We start from the raw sequence: 21,054 nt of genomic DNA, 5'->3' as shown, positions 1-21,054 counted from the left end.
GTTGCAAATTTGTCATGATCCTGCGACATACAGGGTTCCTCAAATACAAAAAATGGCAGTATACATAACAGTTAAAGTTCCAAGAACTACTTTCCCCTTTGACACGTGTGTTTTTCAGACAATTTGATATAACTTGCAACGTGGGCAAGTTCATTTGGTTAACTGAATCTTAAGTTTCCAAGTTTATTACTGCATTAGATAATATTGTATTGTTTGCTGAATATCACATAAAATTGCCTAGAGTTACATGATCAGATCCTCTGAAAGAGGAGAGAGTTAAGATTGCATCCGAAGAAGTGAGCTGCAGCTCACGAAAGCTCATGCTAAAATAAATTTGTTAGTCTTTAAGGTGCCACAAGTACTCCCGGTTTTTTTGCGGATACAGACTAACACGGCTGCTACTCTGAAACCAAGATTGTAGTAGGAACCTTTAACTCTAGATTTACTAGAGCTTTGGGGTTCCCTGCCCCAAAACAGCTCTCAAATCTATTATAAGTAACATATTATGTATTCCAACACCTCCAAAGTGCTGAGTACTATGAAGTCTCTCTTTGAATTCTGCTGCCAGCAATTCTCAAGCAGCAATGCAAATGCTGTTTTTCCTCTCAGCCCACTCACCATACTCAACAGTGCTTCAGAACTGGCTGGGCAGCTTTAAAGTTTAACTTTGAAACAACTCCCAAGTCAGCTATGAGTAAAGATCCCAAATCAGTTTCTTAAATGAAATATAAAAAACTTTTGCCAACCCACGTTGGGCTTCAGGTCTTGGAGAGAGGAGAAACATTCAAGTATTAGCATTTCCTCTTCATGCCTCTACAAACCCTCAAGTTGTGTTTTGTGGCCTTTTAGTGATTTTCCATTCTCACTTTCTGGTATCAGAACTATGCTGGATGATATTTAAGTACTACATTAGGTAGGTTTTACTACAGAAAGTTGAAAGTGGCTGTACAATGACATTGTTGCATGAAAACGCAACACATTTAAATGGAAGCATACTGGATGGAAGATTTGTATAAGCAATTTACATAACCTTAAATAAAAATCTTAAACATTTATTCAAAATATAAGTGGCACACAAGAGAACTTTATCTTCTTATTGTTCTTCATACTAGAAGGGTGTGGTTAATGAAATTCCCTCAAAATAGTTAAAAACGAAATCCAATGGACTTTACTGCAAAGCACAGTTGCCAACTTTCATGCAGTAAATAAGCACCGTGACTTTCACAATAAGCCAAAAATCAAGCGAATCCCATTTCAAAACAAGGCCAAAACAAGCCAATTCCTAAGAACCCCAACACTCTACGTGACTACATCCCCCCGGCGTGCAGTCTGAGACTGTGGTGGGACTGCTGTGCACCCCTGACTCCCTCCCTCCCTTGCCAGGAGCCAATCAAAAAAAAAAAAAAAGTGACAAGCTACAAGCCCAACAAGCAACTCACAAGCCAATTAAACCAAAAACAGGCACAATTTCTGCATTTTTTTCATGGGTTTGGCATGTCTGCCACAAAGGCACCATTTTATAGTAGAAATAAGCCACTAGCCGGGTGAGTATTCCTTGGCCATTAGCATACTTATTGGACTACTAAAGGGACAAAAACAAATTCCAACACACTTGAGGCATGCAACATATTTTAGCTCTAAACTACATTACATTTTTTTTCCTTTTAGCCAAGAATAACTATGTAATTAAAATATTTTAAAGTTGCTGTACAGTCTGTTCTAAGATTCCAGGATGCTCACTGTGTGTCACTCTGAAGTCTAGAATGTCTGTTTAGCCAGCATGAAGCAATGGAAACAGCTACAAGCAAGGTTGAGAACTCTTTTTGTTCAGAATATCACCAGGTTCAACCATCACTGGGCTTCAGAGTTTATTACCATCCAATTTAAGTTCTCAGCCATTGTGACTTTACAAATTACATCCATGCAGGGAATAGATGCATGCCTTTATTGTAGCTATGCCATGCAAAGTCTTACATCATTGTGACAACAGAGGTAACTCAACAAATCACCACTCTTATGCTACAGCTAATTTGCATGCAACAATTTCATTATTGTATGAAGGAGACTGCAGGGATGGTGAATTACTTGACCCAAATGTCATACCCATGGGTGGGCACGGACTTTCAGTTACTAGTTATTAAATAAGATTCCAAGCTCTTCCCTCTCCCTTCCCTCAGTTTTTGTATTTTCATATGCATCTATGCAGACGACTACAGCAGACAAAGAACTGCACCATAAAGAGATAGCTGCAGGTGCCCAGATAACTGCTCACCTTCAAAAGTTTGCACCTGCAAATATTTAGAGACACCATGAGTGATCTTTCTGAAGTTAACATATTGTGCAGACATAACAACCTATACATTAGAAATCCAACCAACGCTGGTATAAGCAGTGTGGGCCACTGGCCTATCCCCTGGACTACACTGTAGACTTGTGTTCTATTCCCAGATCTGCCACTAACCTGCTTCATCAAGTCACTTTACACACCTCTGTTTCCCATCCCATTCTTGTCTGTCCTGTCTATTTAGACTGTGAGCTCTTTAGTGAAGGGACTGTCTCTTACTGTGTGTTTATGCCGCAATGGGGCACCAATCTCAGGTAGGACTTCTAGGCACTAGTGTAATACAAAGAGACAGTCCCTGCACTGAAGCGCTTACAGTCTAATGAGAGGGACAAAGGGATATAACATACAAGCAGAAGATGAAAGCAGAGAGAGATTAAGGCTACATCTACACTGTGAGTTAGGGGTGTGATTTCCCTGCTTGTGTAAACATGGTCATCCCAGCTCTTATTGAGCTACCCAAGCATAAATAGCAGTGCAGATGACGTAACACGGGTAGTGACAGCAGACGCATAGTTGAGCACAAACCCACCTGAAACCAGTGGATATGTACTCGACACAGCTCAGCCATGCGTCCACTACCACCACCTATGCTCCCACAGCTACACTGCTATTTATACTCACACTAGCTTGACAAAAGTTAACGTAAGTATGCGTACATGAGCAGGGGAATCACACCCGTGGCTCATAGTGTAGATGTAGCTGTGTGACTTGCTCAAGATCACACAAAGTCTGTGGCAAACTGTGACTAGAATCCAGGCCCCTTGAGTCTCAGTCCAGCGCTTTACCATAAGACCATCCTGACAAAACATCCAATTAAGGTGGCAGAATGGGTTTTTATACAACTTTCCAAAAAGTGCCTATTTTTAGAAATTATGGCATACTTCCTGAGCCAAATTAGAGACATTTCAACCCCAAGTTTAATTGAGGAAGTTACAAACTGATTGCAAAGTGGGGCATAGAAAGATAGCAGCATTCCAAATGTAATGATTCCATCACTACCACATCACTAAAAGTCAGTGTTGTGTAACTTGAACCATGGCCCAACATTAAAAAACAAACAACAAAAACCCCTGTCTTACATACAAAATTTGGTGTACACCACACTCCAGTACTGCTTTTAAATGATCAGTTTCATTGTAAACCAGTACAGTACCTAAAAGTTCTTCTAAAGAGTATAAGATCCACTTTAAGCTTACAAGTTCTGTATGATTCACACTTACTACCCTATGGAAGTTTGCCTCAAATACTTACTGATATATGGAGCCATGCCAGGATCCAGCGTGGTGATCATGGACTCTACTGAGTGTTTTGTTTTATCAAGCACCGACTTTACCATAGGATTCCCAGCTACACCCTGTAAAATTAACAAATAAATAAGTAAATACTGTATATTGAGTTTATTCTCAAACCTTTAGGCCTTTTCTTAAACCTTGAAATATTACACTTGAAACAAACCTGGGACAGCAAGTTGCTTCAGATTTTCCATTCAAATAAAACAGTGGTTCTCAAACTATTATACTAGTGACCCCTTTCACATAGCAAGCCTCTGAGTGCGACACCCCGCCCCCTTATAAATTAAAAACACATATATATTTATACCATTATAAAATGCTGGCGGCAAAGCAGGGTTTGGGGTGGAGGCTGACAGCGCACGACCACCCATGTAATACCCTTGTGACCCCCTCGAGGGGTCTCAACCCCCAGTTTGAGAACTCCTGAAATAAAAGTCAAGACACTTAGTAGGCATCTAAGGAAGATAAATCCACACTTTTTGACATTATGCATCTCAGGGCAGAAACCAGACTGAAATGATTTAAAATCAGTTTGAGGCTTTGTAAAACTGATGCAAAAATTTGTGCCATTGCAATTTTAGATTAAAATTTACACAGAACTAATGTTTTTTTAAATGCTCATATGCAGAATAAGTGCTTTTTTGAAATGCACTTATTGGTGGTGTATCTTAGTTGAATTTTACACAAATGCTATATGCAAAAAACTAAATATTGAAAATTAAGGTCCTGATCCCATAAGTTCTTGAATTCAATGGGACTACCCTGTGCTTGCTAAGCATGTGCATAATTGTTTCCAGAATTAAAAGCTAAAATGTTTATTAAAAATCTTAGTGGTATGAAATCTCTCTCGCTTCAAAATGAAAGTTACCTCAGTTTTAACAATTAAACATTATTTAAACTTTCAATTGAAGGTATGGTGTACTAAAAAAGTAAAAAAAAAAAAAATTAAAAAAACAGGCCAAAGTTCAGAAATAGAAACCTTAAGTTAGATTTCTAGGCCTGAATTTAGGCTCTTAATGTTGGCATTTTCAAAAGAACCTTTGTAATTTGGGCACACAGCTCCCACTGACTTCAAACTCTGATGAAAGAGGACAGTATAATCAAAGCATTTCAAGCTTTCTTGAAACGTAGAAATTCAATACATCAAAAAGTAACATTGTTTGCAAACACAGCTCAGGCTCTTTTGCTTATCAATTTTGGGTTGGAGTTTGTGGTGTTGTGCATTAAAGATATTAATGAGGCCCTGGATTTGTTTCAGCACAAATGAGCAATTTAAGTGTGAAATTTTTCCTATTGAATTTCAGATCTCAGTTGGGGGAAAGGAGATTGAACCATTAAACTAAGAAACAAGTACTACTATAACAATTTAAGTCTATAAAATGAAAAGTAAAAAAACAAAACCAAAAATGCATGTAAAAATATGATTTAAGTTTTTTTTAAATCATGATTTTTAGCCACAGAACAGAGACTGAGATTTACCTTTTCTCTTGGCTAACAGACACATACACGAGAGAAAGAGCAAACGAGAACGAGAACGCATATGTATGCATGCGCGGTGTAAACACATTAATGAATTCTCTTCCACCACAAGAATTTTGGGGTCTCACTACTGTAGTATGACTCTTTTCAACTAGGGTACACTTTTCTGACCTTACCACTAATGCTACTCCATAAATTCATTACTGAAAGGCTTTATTGAGATGTACATTAAACAACCCCTCTCTCTCAGTGACCAAGAGCATTACATACTGTAGCTTGTCTAGTACCACTACCCTAAGACCAGAAATCCTAGGGTTGTATTTATGTATAGGTCCCTAGTATTGATTACAGATGCTTTCACACCATGTAATTGGACTGCCTGAAACAATTTTAAACGAACATTAAGAAGGAGGGTTTCTTTTTTTACCTTCTGGAAAAGCCAATGTGATCTATTTTTGTATAGTCCACCATTAACAAAGCTTTCTGAAGCGACATAGCTGAAAGTCATTTATATATAGGTTCCAGACAATATTGGCAATGTGCCCAATGTTCCTCTGCCAAATCATCATAGGTGGAACTGCTTTCTACTGCATTCAAATTGTATTCTTCAATATGAATGCAAATACTCCCCCAAATCACAGTGAATGCCAGTGTCACTCCAGAGCAGCTTAATCAGACTTATTTAGTTTAGTGAAGGCACCAATGAAGAGTCAGCTCAATAACACTTTGACAAAAAGCATTTCACAAGCACAAAAATTAGCAAAAAAAAATACAATCAAGTATAAAACCAGACTTAAAAGTCATTCACATTTATATATCTACATTTTTGCTTTAGAAAGGCATCTTATAGCCCAGGAAATTTTCTCTTAGTGTGCAGCACTTGTTATTTATGTTGCTCAGTATATTTACAATATTTTGAGGAAATGTGCAATACTTAGAAAAGTTATCAAAGTATTTTAAATTGCTGACCACCAAAGCACTTTCCACAAAATACTGATAATTTCCATTTCTTTGTTGCAGATGCAGCACATAAATAAATCCACATAATTTATAAACAATAGCAATGACTGCTACATGTTAACAACAATAGTCAATTCTCATTCATCAGGTCACAAGATATTTGATACAGGAATCAGGATAAAAATCTGTCCCTCTGCCACCCTGTGCAGCACTGCAGAAGTAACCATGTGCATTAATTTGGGGATCAAGGAGATGGGGGAGGAAAGACATCTTCCACTTTCCTATGAACCGTCACACTGGTCATTGCTAGAAACAGGTATAAGGCTTGATGAGCTAACTGATTAGATACAGCAAATAAAACAGTTACTTACCCTACAGTAACTGTGGCTCTTTGAGCTGTTGTAGTCAGTGTAGTTTCCATTGTAGGTGTGCATGAATGAGAAAGGTTTTTTTTAATAGTTATGTCAGTCGTGAATGCACACGTTCCCTGCATTACCCTGCGCTTGTGCTCACATTCCCCGCATTACCTTATGCTCCCACCATGACCTTCTGTCAGTTCCTTGTAATTCAAAGTTTGTATTGCTGAGGACTCCAAAAAGAGGGACAGAGGGCAAGATATAGGAACCACACTGATTACAACAGATCAAAGAACCAGTGACTATCGGGTAGGTAACTGTTCTCTCTTCTTCAAGTATGTGTCAGTGTAGATCCTGCTGCAGGTTACTGGCAAGCAGTATCCTCCCTGGATGGTAGGACTGAGAAGTTTTCGCTGTCTCAGTCAGACAGTGAAGTATTGTTCTCCCAAAATTTGACGTCTGGCTTTGCTGCCATGTCAAGTGCATAATGTTTGTGTGATGCAGTCAACCGTTACTGGGTGTGAAAACAAGAAATCAAAGTCCCTGGAGAAGCAGCTGTATGTGGTGGACTACACCAGGAAGTCAGAACTAGAGTTGTGATCCAGCCTACGCTAAGCAATCACTAATCTTCACAGAAACTGCTAGGAGTGGGAGGGAGCCCAGCTCACTCCAGCAGATAATAATTAATTCCAGGAAGGGTGTTCTATTGCTTCCAGAAGGATTGCCTAGTGAAAACTGGGAGTCGGGAGGCTGACAAGTAACCCAGGAAGGCTAAAATGGAACCCAAGAGATTCTGGAACACGACAGACCTTCAGAAAGGAAAGTATCAAATCAGGAACAGCAGGCATGGGCTGGGCCTGCTTCCTTTAAAGCAGAGGTCTCAAAGTCCTGGCCCGCAGGCCATCTGCAGTCCAAGAACCTCCCCACTGCCTAGAACCACAGTGCTCTATGCATGACCACTACAGTGGCCAAAGACCGACCTGCAATGTCTAAAGCATCCATTGCTGCCTGCAACACTGTCTTGGCCACCATTGGTGCTGGCCTTTCTAAATTATGTCCTGAAGATCCTCTGCTGTCATAAAAGAAATTCCATGTTGAACAGGGTGACACTCTTTCTTGTAAGTATCATACTTCGGCAGAAAGGGCTGGCTGTTAGCCTCACACAGCTGGAACGAAGCTGAACAGCATGACTTCCTCTCAAATAAATTGAGTATTTTAGGGTCTTCGTCCTTAGATGTGCTTTAGCTCAATTTCTACCTCTCTTGTAGAAGTCACATAATTAAGGAGCCCAGCTTGGGGACAGTGAAAAGGTCCTCAAATCCTGTGGCAGACACCTGGTACTTCTCAGCTTGTTTTGTCATTGGCGTTACTATGGATGGAGTCTGCCACAGAGCTTTAGCGAGGTCGAGCAGTCCCTCATTAATGGGAAGGGTGATCCTGACAAGACCAAAAGCTGACAGGTTTTCAAAGAGCTTGTGAGATTTCTCTGTTCTGAGGACTGCTGAGACTGGAAATTGACAAAAGGAGTGCCTGGAACACCCTGAAGTCATCTGGTGCCAGTACTGATATCAAGGATACAGTTTCATCTGGCAACAAAGAGAAGAGATTCTTTTGCGATGAGTTGGGGTACTGATGTTGTTCTGACCCTAAATCTGGTTATTTCTGGTATTCAGGTATTAGAGGTCTGGCCATGCATACTGCTAGCAAGAGAGAGCTCTCTCTTTCCCTCAGTTATGGAAAATGGCTTCTCAATGCCTGTGATACTGGCTGTACAACACAGGAGTACAGCAGACTTTGTTGGATGCTGGTCAGTCTAATGCCAGTCTTGATGGGCCAGTCGTATTTGAGATCTATAAGAGAAGCCCATAGGGCTCCCAATAGCACTGATCAGAGGAAAGTTCTCTACTCAGTGATGGGAAAACATTTGCCCCAGTGACGGTGAGAAGCAGTAAGCCTCTTCTGGGGCAGCAGCAACATGTAAGGTGCTCGCAGTACCAGAGTCTGTACCAGTGCCAGTAGGTGTCTCAGCATCAATGATTGATCCAGTTCTGCCCTAGTCTCATCCCCCAAGGCCAGGATTAACAATGAGTGATGAATTATTGGAGCCAGGACTAGGGCCAGCAGAATCTGCTGCATAGTAGCCTGCCCTTTCTCAGTTCTTGAGTCTGTACAGGGCTTGGACTTCTCTGTGAATGCTTTGCAGCAGTCTGTCCTTGTGGGATGACAGTGAGCTTCTTCTTGAGTGTCAACCTCTATATTTGGAGCAGCCCTTAGTGGTACTTGACTTCAAAATCGGAGGTTTTGGTGCTAGCTTCAAAATTGTTGAGGGCAGCTTCAGTGCCAGGAATGCCTGTACCAGATCTTCCCATGGAGCAGTCTTCTCTGCACTTGTCTCAGGTGTCACCTATCTGGCTTGACAGAGCCAATGTAGGATGCGGACTTGTTCACTGGTGGGATTCTGGAGCTTGTTTCCTTGAGGTCTGATGAGACCTATATGGACTGTTCCAGAAGATGGAGTTTCAGGCCTTGCAACTTGTGCATTATAGCAGAGAAGGACAAGCAAACCAAGAATCTGCTCAGAATATGCCATTCCCCAAGCAGAAGACACAAATACTGTGTCCGACCTTCAGGGGGATTAGTCCATCACAGGACACGGCTTAAAGCCTGAAGGTTTCAAATCTGCCATGTTAAGAAGCTTTCTATAGAGGGGTCTGACCAGTAAAGCTCAGTCTACATTGGTTCATGGTAGTTGAACATAAAAGATAAGTAGTAGTGCTGAAGACTTTGTAAGGCTTTGAAGTTTAGCCTGAGTTATGAACTAATGGTCTGAATAATGCCAGGCTCTATCTTGTTGCCACAGGCAGTAAGAGGGAAATGAGGGAGGGATGCAGCCTTCTTGACATTAATGCCTTCTGGTCTCACATGCATGAAGTTCATGTGCACCTACAGTGGGATCCACACTAACACATACTTGAAGAACCTATGGTACATTTTAGTTTGTTAAAAGACTTAATCCACAAATGGTAAAAGAAAAAAAAATTACTTTTATAAATCCCCAGAGGCCTCCAGCAGATGCTTCATTCTGTATGCCAGCTCCTCTGGGGTCTTCATGCTCCTCTGGGAAAGTTATTGCAGAGCCACTTCCAGTTCCGGGCACCAGAGAGGATGGGAAAGTTGTTTGTGGAGTAACAGGATTTGTCAAGACACCTGAAAAGCAAAAATAAGCCACACACAAACATTCATGTATCCTACCACAATTAATTTGCTATAGCAATATTCTTTTAGCTGTCTTAAAGCAAGAGAGAGGCTGGAAATAAGAAAGCAGAAGCCAGCATCACATGACCAGCCAGCTCTCTGTATCTCACCAGCTGGTTTAGAAACTACAGCATTTAGAGTATACTTTATGGATTCAAAATGTTATACTATATTATCATTGTACAGCAAGTGGAGTTTCCACCCTGTTCTGAACAGAGCCCACATACATTACTTACAGTGGAGTTTGGCTACACAGGTTATCCTGAGTAACTTTTTGTTTTAGTTACATTTTTTCCCCTAAACTTGTATGTTCCTAGGGTTTCCCTGAAATGACACTTCTGTACTAGACCATGACTACTTCTCCCCAAAAAGCCACTCCCACCTCTTTATACGCAGAATGAGATAGATACACCTGGCATAATACAGAAGTCAGCCAGCATTTCTCTACAGGGAGGCAGGTTGAATAGAAAAATGCTGACACCCTACTATCCCTTATGTTACACATAAGGTCACTAATGAAAACTTGCCTCATCTTACAAAGACAGAACAAAATACTACCTGTGACGGAAGGTGCAGAAAACGATGGCATCAGCGGGGTCTGTGGTGCTCGCCCAGCATGACCTTTGGTAATGTCATAGGATGAAGCAATGGAAAATCCTGAAATGGGGGGTGCCGTGGGAGGTGCAGAAAGGTTAGGGCTAGGAATACAGCTTAGGGGAGGTGGTGTTGAGAAATGGGACATGGCACCGCTAAAAGCTGAAGCGGTTGGAGGGGTAATAAGAGGTGGGGCAGGAATTAAAGGGGGTGCAATAGTTGAAACTGTTGCAGAAGGCACAAATGGCAAAGGTGCTGACGACCTCATAGGAGAAAGTGAAGACACTAGGGGTGGTAGAGGTGTGGAGAATGATTGAGGAGGGAAAGATGGGAGAGGGGATATGTCTGGAGCAGTGAGAGAACTGGACAAAGCTAGGAGGGGAAAAAACGGAAAAAAGAAAAGGCACTTTAATAAAAAGTTATCATAGCTTTAAAATTGTTTACAAAATAGCTGAATAAGATACCTAAAGATCCCCCCCCCCCCCAAAATAAGTTTGAGTTCAAAACCTAGTTGTATGAAGTAATGATTTTAGTTACAAGTAAACTTTAACCAAAAAAGTAAGTGATGCCCCATCTTCCACTGTGACCCCATCAGATATCAAGCTAGGCAGCAGCAGGATGGGTCAGTATTTGAATGGAGACTTCCAAAAGCCAGTTCAATAGGTGACAATCTTCTTTCTGAGTCACTACTCAGTTAACACTCCAAAATGATATTAGGAGGACTTGTGCTACTGGAAGAAGTATTCATTAGAGATTCTGTAAGACTTTAATAACTCAAGGTGGAATCTAGCTAAATTCCAACTACCTTAATTTCACCTAAGTTTTAACTAGATAGGTATGATGTATTCTGCTGTACTTCCTGTGCTAAACTCTTGGGTAGTACTGCTGTACACTTAACAGCTTCCACATTTCACCTCAGTAGCGGTTACCTTTCGGTACTGTGAAACGATTGCTGTGTGTGATAGCAGTATAAAGTGTAGAGAGTACTTTGAGTTTAAGATACATAATAATGCAAATTAACAAGAAATGAATAATGATATAAGGTGGGGGGGCAGTGAAGGGAAATGTTAGGAAATGCTTAAATTAAGGTTCTCACGTCAACATTATTGCACACCCCACAGCACCAACTGCTATTAAGAGAAGAGTGCCTATGTAAAAATGATACCATCTTTCTCAACAGTTCTGATTCCTGTGTGACTTCAAAATCGTAACAAAAATAACTCATTACTTTTATGCCTTTTAGTAATTCAGAGGCAAAACAACTACTGGAAAGTACACTAGATTCTAAGTATCAACTGGAAGGTCAGATGTTACTCTGAGGTTGCACAATTGTGACTGCATATGCACCCAAAAGGGGGGAAATACGGTCTACAGAAAATGGTGCACACACTAGAAAATCAGGCCAAGTGAGCAGGTAATTTCCCCACATGATCCTGCCAAATCTGATTATCTACAGTACTAGCCTACTCTATTAGTAGAACCTACACAGCAGTCAAAGCCTCTATCTTCTCCACCCACTCCTCCATAAAAACCCTAGACATACACCCACATAATTTCTTATAGAAGTGTAAGTTTAAAAAGCCATATTCTTAAAAGGTGCAGCAAGTCATTTAAGGAGCACACTACTGGGATTAAGGAAGAAATTAAGTTCTTCAGTTTTGGAGAAGTGCACTGCAATTATACTGATTATAATATTGCTTTCACTTGGACTAATCGCTATGCTTCAAACACAGGAACAAGCAAAACCCAGTTGCTTGGAAGCCTCTTATACCTAATGAGACAGGTGTGGTGGTGGTGGTGGCGGCGGCAATGGTGATACCAGCAGCTACTGCCCCTGCTGTGCTTGGCGGGGGAGTGCCAGGTGGGGTCGTCTCTATTCCACTCTCTTCCATCATTTTTCTTCAGCTACAACAAACTGCAGAGAAACAAAATCTGTATTGAGAAATAAGACATAACTATTTCAAACTGAATTACAAAGAAAGGAGCATGCTATAGCAGACTAGATGCTGGTTTAGGAGCCCAGGACAATTCAAATACCAGTTCCAAAATAAGTCTTTTCAGGAGCCCTAGACAAACCATTTACCAAGGGCGTGGCTACACTTGACAGTTGCAGCGCTGGGAGTTTACAGCGCTGGTCGTACAGCTGTGCAGGAACAGCGCTGGTGTGTGGCCACACTCACAGCTACCAGCGCTGCAGTGTGGCCACATTTGCAGCGCTGTTGGGAGTGATGCATTATGGGCAGCTATCCCAGCGTTCAAGTGGCAGCAACGTGCTTTTCAAAAGAGGGGGGTGGGGTGGGTTGTAGTGTGACAGGGAGCGGGGGGAGGGGAGTGGATTTTTGGAGCCAACACTGTGTGTTAGCTTCCTGCCTTGAAAAATCAGAAAATGTTCCCGACCCCTTAGTCTTAACTCTTAATTGCAAGCAGCCTGCATCCAACGGACTCCCTTTCTCTGTCAAGCAAACACTCACTCCCTGCCTGCCTCATTCACAGGGGGTTATCTCATTTGATTGTTCACAGCCAGGTACAGATTGATCACAGCAAACAGGAGCTGTGTTTGTTTTTTTAGATAAGCAGCTCCGGTAGCAACGGCGCTCCGGAGCTCCGAGTTCACAACAAAACAAAGAGAGGCTGCATAACAAAACAAAGGGAATAATTTAGTTAAAAGCATTCTGGGATATCTCCTAATACCCTGGAGGCCAATAACAGCGCTGGTGTGTGGCCACACTTTACGACCAGCGCTGCAATTGTTATACCCCAAGCAGACTCAAGTGTACGGCCAGCGCTGCAGCCAGGGAGTTGCAGCGCTGGATGTGCCCTGCAGGTGTGGACAGTTACTAATTGCAGCGCTGGAAAGCCTCCACCAGCGCTGCAACTCTCAAGTGTAGCCATACCCTCAGTGTCCCGCAAATCTGTACAGTAATATTCCTTTCCCAGCTTCTACTATAGAGACAACGTTTCAAATTCAAAACTTCTCTCTGAAATCCTTACTTCTAAAACACCTTTCATTTAAGGATATGAAATATTTTACAAACACTAAACCTCACAAAATCCACACAAAGCAGATAAGTACGCATTGCCATTTTACAGATACATAAACTAAAGCACTTAGACTGTGCACCTGTTTTCAACAGGGTGCTGAGCACATCAACTTATTTCAAAAGAAGTTGTGGTAGCAATTCTGTAAATTCATGTGACTTGCCAAAGGTCTCAAAGGAAACCATTGGCATATCTGGGAACAAAACCCAGGAAATCCTGAGTCCTTGTCCTCTGCTTTAACTATGACCTTGTTTATATTCGATAACTTGTGCTGATGTAACTAATTGAATATAAAAATCTATGTTGTTATACCAGGGCAAGTCCCTAATACTGACACAATGGAAAATCATTTTAAATTGCACTTAAAGTGACTTACTGCATTAAGCTTAAACACAATTTAAAACAGATTCAGTGTGTCTACATTAGGGGGTTACCCCCAGTGTAACCAGATGGATTTTTATAATGATTTAGCTACAGCAGTTGATGTTTACCAAAACAGACAAGCCCTATGAGACCACACTCTCTCTCCCCTCACTAACCTAATGAGAGCATCAAAGATTAAGACTGAATGACAAACTGGTTTTCTTTCACCACCAGGATCAGTAGAGGATAGGAGTGTCTTTCATCATTCCAAAAACTCTGGAAAAATCCATTTTACCCCAAGAAACATTAAATCATACCCTTGCTTAAAAACACCTTATTATTACAAAGGTAGCACAAAATGTGTGGGAAGCAGGAGAGAGAGATGGGAGAAAAACATGCAAATGAATTCTCAACTTTCCTTTTCTCCCATTTCTGATTTGTATTCTACAGTACAAAGGTAATTAAAAAAAATACTAACAAATAAATAAATAAATAAATAAATAATGTCTTGCCTCTCAAGTCTGGTAAACCAGGTACCGGTAGTTATTATTTGCTTCTTGGAAGAACATTTCCTAAGGTAGCTATAATGAAATACAAATCCCATGTGAACTAATTATATGTATAACAAATAGACCGAGTCTTGATAAGAATTGTCCACACTATCCATTACGTCAGGAACTATCAAGCTCTGCCAGCATATTCCTTTAACGAGGCACACTGGGAAGGTCTTAGAAAATGTGCTAAAAATGCAATACAATACACATATAGAGATTTCCACTTAGAAAATTACAGGGTTTTTTCCCTGCTAGTAAAAAGTCATATTCCATGTAAAAAATAGTCAGGTACTGATTTAACACTAAAAATGTTCACATTCTTGTTACCTTGTTATTCTTGAGGAAGGTAAAATATACACATTCAAATACACACATAGATATACAGATAAACAGAAGGTATAGCAACAGTCAATTCTGAAATATGCTCACAGGTGAACTGTAAAGCTCCTGAGAATAAATGAAAGTTTATATTATACAAAGAACAGTTCTGCTGCCCCTGGAAAACACAAACAGAAGTCTTTGCACAAAAGGTTCAGGTGACAAGGAGGGAGATGGAATACTTGAGCACAGTTACAGAGAGGCAACAGATCCATTCCATGTCCACTATACAGTACCCTTCATGGCTGAGGTCCCCCAATATGGGGGGAATTCCCCATATGCCATTAGATCTACTGCCTATAAGCCAGCCTTTCCTCCCCAGCTCAAAACCTCTCTCCATTCAAGAACAGATGAAGGACCTCTGAAGCAGCATTCTGCAGCCTGTAGGGGGTATGGATCCTGTCTGCAGAATCTCTGCATCCACCCCAGTCCCCTGCAGTGGAACTGCATTGAGCAGGGTCTTCCATTCAACTTACCTGGGCTGAAGGAATTGTTTTTAATAGCATGTTTTTAAAAAGCTAATAGCACAAGTTTATATTTCACAATAAAAACATTCCTAAAGCTCTTCCTCCTTCAATTACCTGCCAAAAATCCAATGTTGTTTTTATGGCTGTGAAGACATTAGTTATTCTTAAACAAACAAGAAATTCTCAATTCAGGTTCCAGCAGACAAGTTTACTCCTAAGGGAATTCTGCACCAAAAAAAATTAAAAATTCTGAGCACATTTTAAAATTCTGCATACGTTATTTGTCAAAATAACACAATATCATACCAGTTTCAATTATTTTTGTAATTTATTTCAAAATACCTGTCAGCAAGTATGTCTGTAACAATACAGACAACAAAAAAGATTTATCCAGGAGTAGAGTTAAAGAAACCCCTAAGACAATCCAGTTTCTATTTCTCTGTTATGCTTGTGTTGGGTGTCTCACTCTGGGTATGTCACACGTGCCAGCTGGGCACATCTTGGGAAGAAAACTCTACCCTTCCAGTCTTTTAGTCTATTGTCATTTTTTTACTCTACCCCTCATAGAGTTACCATATTTCCAGTTTCCAAATAGAGAACACTGCCTCTCACTATGGGTGAGGGGAGAATTGGGGGGGGGTACAGTTTGTGGGGTGCTAGAGGGGTGTTTGTACTGGGAGGGGGGATTTGGCAGGTGCTGGAGCGGGTACCTGGGGCCTCAATCTTGAGATGGAGGGGCAATGTCACCCCCTGTCACAGTGGCAGGGTGCAGACCTAGAACATAGAGCAAGCCTGTCAGTCAGTGCCTCCGTGCAGGGCCCTCCCCCTGCCCAGGACTGGCAGCCAGGGCCTGGGTGGGCAGGATCCAGCAGCTGCAAGGGACCAATCAAATGTGGATGCTGGGGAGGGACCAACCGCAAAGCAGACCAATCAGGGCTCTTTCTGAGCTGCAACATCTGCTCTGCAAGAAACCCGGACATTGTCTCTCATTAGAAAAATCTGCCCGGACAGAGGGTGGAGGATCAAAAACAAAGTGAATAAAAATCAATGATTTTAAAAATAAATAAATCGGACTTTTTTTTATTTAAATTGGATTTTTTTGATAAAATGCTTTTTGAGGAAAAAGCAATCTAAAGATAGTTTAAACTAAGATACATTATAGCTCAAAAATATCTTATCATGGAATAGGAATTATAAATTCTAATTCTATAGTATGAGACAATATATACATGTAATGCTGAAAAAAAGTTTTGTAAATGAGTTCCAATAGTTCATGGATTAAGGACCCAATCTTATGGGGTTCCACAGGTTTCTGTATAGATTATTTAGGTTAATCTTTCCATCTACTCAATGGGACTCAGTGCTCAGTCTAGAAGATGCCATCAGAGATGCTTAGTTTTGCAGTTCTCAAACTGTGGATTTGTGTCTCAAGAGGTAACACGCTTGTAAACAGCAAAAATGTTTTAAAATAAATAAATAAATATATAGAGATGGGAAATAATAGACTTCAACCACATTGTCCCTTGCAAATTTGCGTTCACAGAATCAATTCCTTACCTCTCTCTAAAAGTGCAAAGTTTCAAAAAGTTCAATGAATAGAAGATTGTTGGGGGCATAATACAGTGGTTCTCAAACTGGGGCTGCCGCTTGTGTAGAGAAAGCCCCTGGCGGGCCGGGCTGGTTTGTTTACCTGCCAGGTCCGCAGGTTCGGCTGATCGCGGCTCCCACTGGCCGTGGTTCGCCGCTCCAGGCCAATGGGGGCTGCGGGAAGCGACACAGAACAAGGGACTTGCTGGCCACCGCGATCGGCCGAACCTGTGGACCTGACAGGTAAACAAACCGGCCCAGCCCGCCAGGGGCTTTCCCTACACAAGTGGCGGCCCCAGTTTGAGAACCACTGGGGTAACAGAACTGGACAAGGAGAAGAGGTCTGGGGATAAATGTGAGAAGTGAGGGATATGCTTGTTTTGTTAAAATACTGTATGTTTGCTGCTGAAGAAAAAAATCCAGAGTACTTAACATTGTTGTATTAGTTAAATAAAACAATTTAAATGTCTGTCTGGTAATGTTCTCCTCCTAATACAGCCTAGCAAGAAGATCCTCCAAATATCAATGATTAACTTGTTGAATTCGAGATATTTATGAAGTTATTGGGAGGTGTACTACCTACTTCAGTTACCTTTGGTAAATGAAATAACCAAACAATCATTCGTTTTCTGATATAGCTGTAAAACTAGTCTGAAAAGTTTACAAAATAAATCACTGTTTAAAAATGTATAGTGTGTACCTTCTAAAAATGAAATCTACATCTATCTCTGAGTTGTGGAGAATATGTATTAAGGTTATAACAACCAACAAGAATGTACTTTTATATAGAAAACCATGATTAAATCGAATCTTCCTGATTAATGATTTAAATCATGATTTAAATCAAATCCACCCTGATCAAAAAAGAGGCAATGTCTGCGAAAACCTGGACCTACTAACCCTAGTCACCTAGTCCCCCTGCAGGACCCTCCCCTTTTACTCTCAGTCTCCCCTCCCGGAAAGCAGCAGCCCTTCCCTGCAACTCCCAGCTGTTGCTCCTGCCTCCCCCTGAGGGGTGCAGTATGCTAGCTCTGGCAACTGCTGCACAAGGAGGGGACCCAGCCACACCAGGTGGCCAAGTGGGGCCAGCAAACCTGGGAACCATAGTCCACCCGTGCCTCCCATTCAGGTGCACTGTGAGCTAGGCTCTGCCGGGGCAGCCAGCAGCAAAAATTCTGCAGGAAAAAATGAAATTCTGCCCAGAACATTAATTCTGTGCAAATTCTACACAGTGTAGAGGCACAGAATTCCCCCAGGAATAAGACAAGTAAAGAAGTCATTGGTCAAAAAGACTAAAACACATAAGCTATTTGAATAACTCTCCATAACACAGATGCATCTGAAGAAGTGGGTGTTTTACCCACGAAAGCTTATGCCAAATAAATCTATTAGTCTTTAAGGTGCCACCGGACTCCTCTCCACAACACTTTCATTAAACAGCAGTATTTCAGATAATGCTGTGAGTAAATGCTGTTGATAGGTTGTTGTTTTTTTAAACACACACACACACACACACACACACACACTCTCTCTCTCTCTCCACGTGTAATGACTGAACAGCTTCCACATGGAACTTTCTCAGTGGTTGTTTACTACATATATTTTCCAGAATAAATTATAGGCTCAAGAGCTAAGGAACAAACAACCTAATCTAGAAAATAAGGTGTAAACAGGATTCTTAAATAGAAATCTATCATCCTGATTCTCCACTAGCATGCATTCTATTTACTTATTTACATTTATGTGGAATGAGTGCTAAGCAGGCAACAGCACTGCCTACCTGAAGTGTTCACATATCACAGGTATGCCCCTAAAAATCATGACTTTAAAATATATTTTGTGATTTTAAGTTTGCCTTCTAGTTCTTGAGTCGTTGAGGGGAAGCTGCCTGCCCCAATGTGTGTAAGAGCATTTCAAGTTTTATATATATATATATGCATATGCTTCACCACTGGCAGTTTGGAGGGGAACTTCTCCCTACTCCTCCTCCATTCCCCAACCCCCACTATCAGTAGCCTGTATCCTTCACCATTCCATCCCGCTGGCCTCCTAATCCACACAATCTTCCTCTCACCCTTCCATGCTCATCTACAGTCTCCAAACTTTAAGTTCACCTACCTCCACTTTTTCACCTCTTATTCCTTTACAGTATCCTACCCCTCACGTTTTTCCTCTGCCAACCTCTGTTCCAGTGGTACTCAATGCGGTGCCCGTGGGCGCCATGGCATCTATCTGCACCCGCGAACTGACCCACGGACAAGCATCCGCCGAAATGCCGCCACAAAGCAGCGTCAAGAGGCGTCGCCTCTGAAATGCCGCTGCTTTTCGGCGGCATTTGATCGGCAACGTCTCTTGACATTGCTGCTTCTCAGCGGCATTTCGGCGAACGCTTGTCCGCCAGTCACGGTCCTTGGTGGCTTGTCGTCCGGCGCCCGTCAGACGAAAAAGGTTGACTACTGCCCTCACCTCCCTCAGTCTGCCTCCTACACAAACATACTACCCATCAAGCCATTGTGAATAAGGGAAATGTCATGAGTTCTGAAGCCAGGAACTGTGAGATCATAGGAAACTTAAAAACACCCAAATATCACAAAGCTCGTGGTAAAGAAACCCCAGAAGAATTGGCAACACTGCAAATATAACATGCTTCCAAATTAAAAATATCCACTCTCAGTTTGCACAGGTGTAAGTGATTATGAATGGAGCAAGACAGTGGAGAATCAGGCCCTTAGATATAATTCTAGAGAATTACAAGAGAGCAGGTATGGAAGAGTAAGAGAAACCAACAGAGGGCAAATAAGGTTTGAAGACTAGTCACCACACAACTAAGCTGCTGAAAAATGTCCTGAAGAAAAATGCAGAGGCAAAGTGCCTATCAGTATCAGGCCCCAAATCCTTAGTCTCTACCAGCTTTGGCAATGGCCTTTGTCTTTACCATTACTCCCAACCTCATATTAAAGTTATTTAGGTACAGAAAAACCTCTTTCTCCTCGCTGCTCCAATCCACAAACCCATAATTCTCAGGGCTTGGCTACACTTACAAATTTGCAGCGCTGCAGCAGGGTGTGAAAACACACCCTCTGCAGCGCTGCTGCAAATCGCCGCGCGCAGCCGTGTGTCAAAAGCCCAGCGCTGCTGGCCCCCGCGCCCCAGCGCTATTCCCACCCCCCACAGGATGGAGAGCGCTGACAGCGCTGGGAGGAGTTTTCTCGGCTGGCGCTTGCGCTTAGCGCTGCGCTGCGCGCCAGCGCAGCAGCGCAGCGCGCTGCTGAATGAAAATGCAAGTGTAGCCAAAGCCTCAGCAAGTAATCCTTGAAGGTTAAACCCCACTTCCAAGCAAAGATTTAGTTTTACATATTTATAGAGCCCTACAGTGAAGTCTCTCTTCCTAAGACATCACTGCTTCTACACAACATACTACATTATAACCTACCAAAAACAAAATGTTTATCCAAATATATTAGCAACATGCATTGTGATATGTTATCGTTATTTACCACAAGAACATTCAATCAGCAGTGGATTACCCAGTCCTTAATGCAACTTAGTAAAGTCTATTTTAGGGTATGTCTACATTGCAATTAGACACCCACAGCTGGCCTATGCCAGTTGACTTCACCTCACAGATCTCAGGCTAAGGGGCTGTTTCATTGCCATACAGACTTCCAGGTTTGGACCTGAGTGCAGGCCTGGAAGCGTACACTACAATGAAACAGCCCTGCAGCCCAAGCCTGGGGAGCCCGAGTCAGCTGGTATGGGCTAGCCGGGGGGGGGGGGGGGGGGCAAGTGGTGGGTATCTGCAGTGTAGAAATGCCTCTAGTCACCTCCTCCACACACCTACTGCTGCCTTTTCTCAGATGATTAAAAAAAATGTCTGAACATAATCCACAAAACCGATACTTCCTATGTCAAAGTTGACTTAATACAAGCCCACAAACCAGTCCAAAAATATAAAATCCAGGAGACAAAGAATTACAAGCAGAGTCAAGCAAATGTGTAATTAGCCCAAAAGAAATTGTGTTCCTGCCATCTAGCGGATTGTGACTAAAAGTTCATTTCATGAGTCTGGTCATGTCACCAAATTTGGAAAAAACCCAAACTTGAGTGCATTCTGTACGATTACATTAAAGTGTTTATTAAACTAAATTAGGATCATAAAAGTAGCATATTCCTAACAGCTCCTTGCCCCATGGCTTTGTTTACACAAAGACTTCTTTTTGTAAATTTGCCACTAAAAAAGTTCCATTAATATAGATCAAGATTTCAGGAGGGTTTAATATAAAATTCAGCAGGGTTAGGTTACTAAATGAGAAGGGGGTGGGGGGTGAGAAAAACAACTGGTCTATGCTAATGCTACCACTGTGTCCAGCAATGTTAGAACTGCAC

At 41.7% G+C, this 21,054-nt stretch overlaps 1 protein-coding gene across 9 annotated transcripts in view; it reads right to left on the bottom strand.

The window, feature by feature from the left end:
• PRRC1 (proline rich coiled-coil 1) overlaps window positions 1-21,054 on the bottom strand; it is a 35,750-nt gene that overhangs the window by 11,628 nt on the left and 3,068 nt on the right. For 3 of the 9 annotated variants that reach the window (XM_039544990.1, XM_039544997.1, XM_039544989.1), the window contains exons 2-5: window positions 12,052-12,195; window positions 10,245-10,652; window positions 9,475-9,638; window positions 3,596-3,698 (exon numbers count right to left, since the gene is read on the bottom strand). In XM_039544990.1, the coding sequence (XP_039400924.1) occupies window positions 3,596-3,698; window positions 9,475-9,638; window positions 10,245-10,652; window positions 12,052-12,175 (799 nt within the window). In that variant the 5' untranslated portion in view covers window positions 12,176-12,195. Of the gene's footprint in view, window positions 1-3,595; window positions 3,699-9,474; window positions 9,639-10,244; window positions 10,653-12,051; window positions 12,196-14,194; window positions 14,264-15,195; window positions 15,307-21,054 lie in introns of all 9 variants that reach the window. The other 6 variants (XM_039544993.1, XM_039544991.1, XM_039544994.1 and 3 more) reach the window with 3 other exon arrangements.

This window comes from Mauremys reevesii, linkage group 6, assembly GCF_016161935.1.
Source record: "Mauremys reevesii isolate NIE-2019 linkage group 6, ASM1616193v1, whole genome shotgun sequence".
Lineage (NCBI taxonomy): Eukaryota > Metazoa > Chordata > Testudines > Geoemydidae > Mauremys > Mauremys reevesii.
The sequence above is the reverse complement of the archived record's forward strand: the minus strand, read 5'-3'. Positions and strand labels throughout refer to the sequence as shown.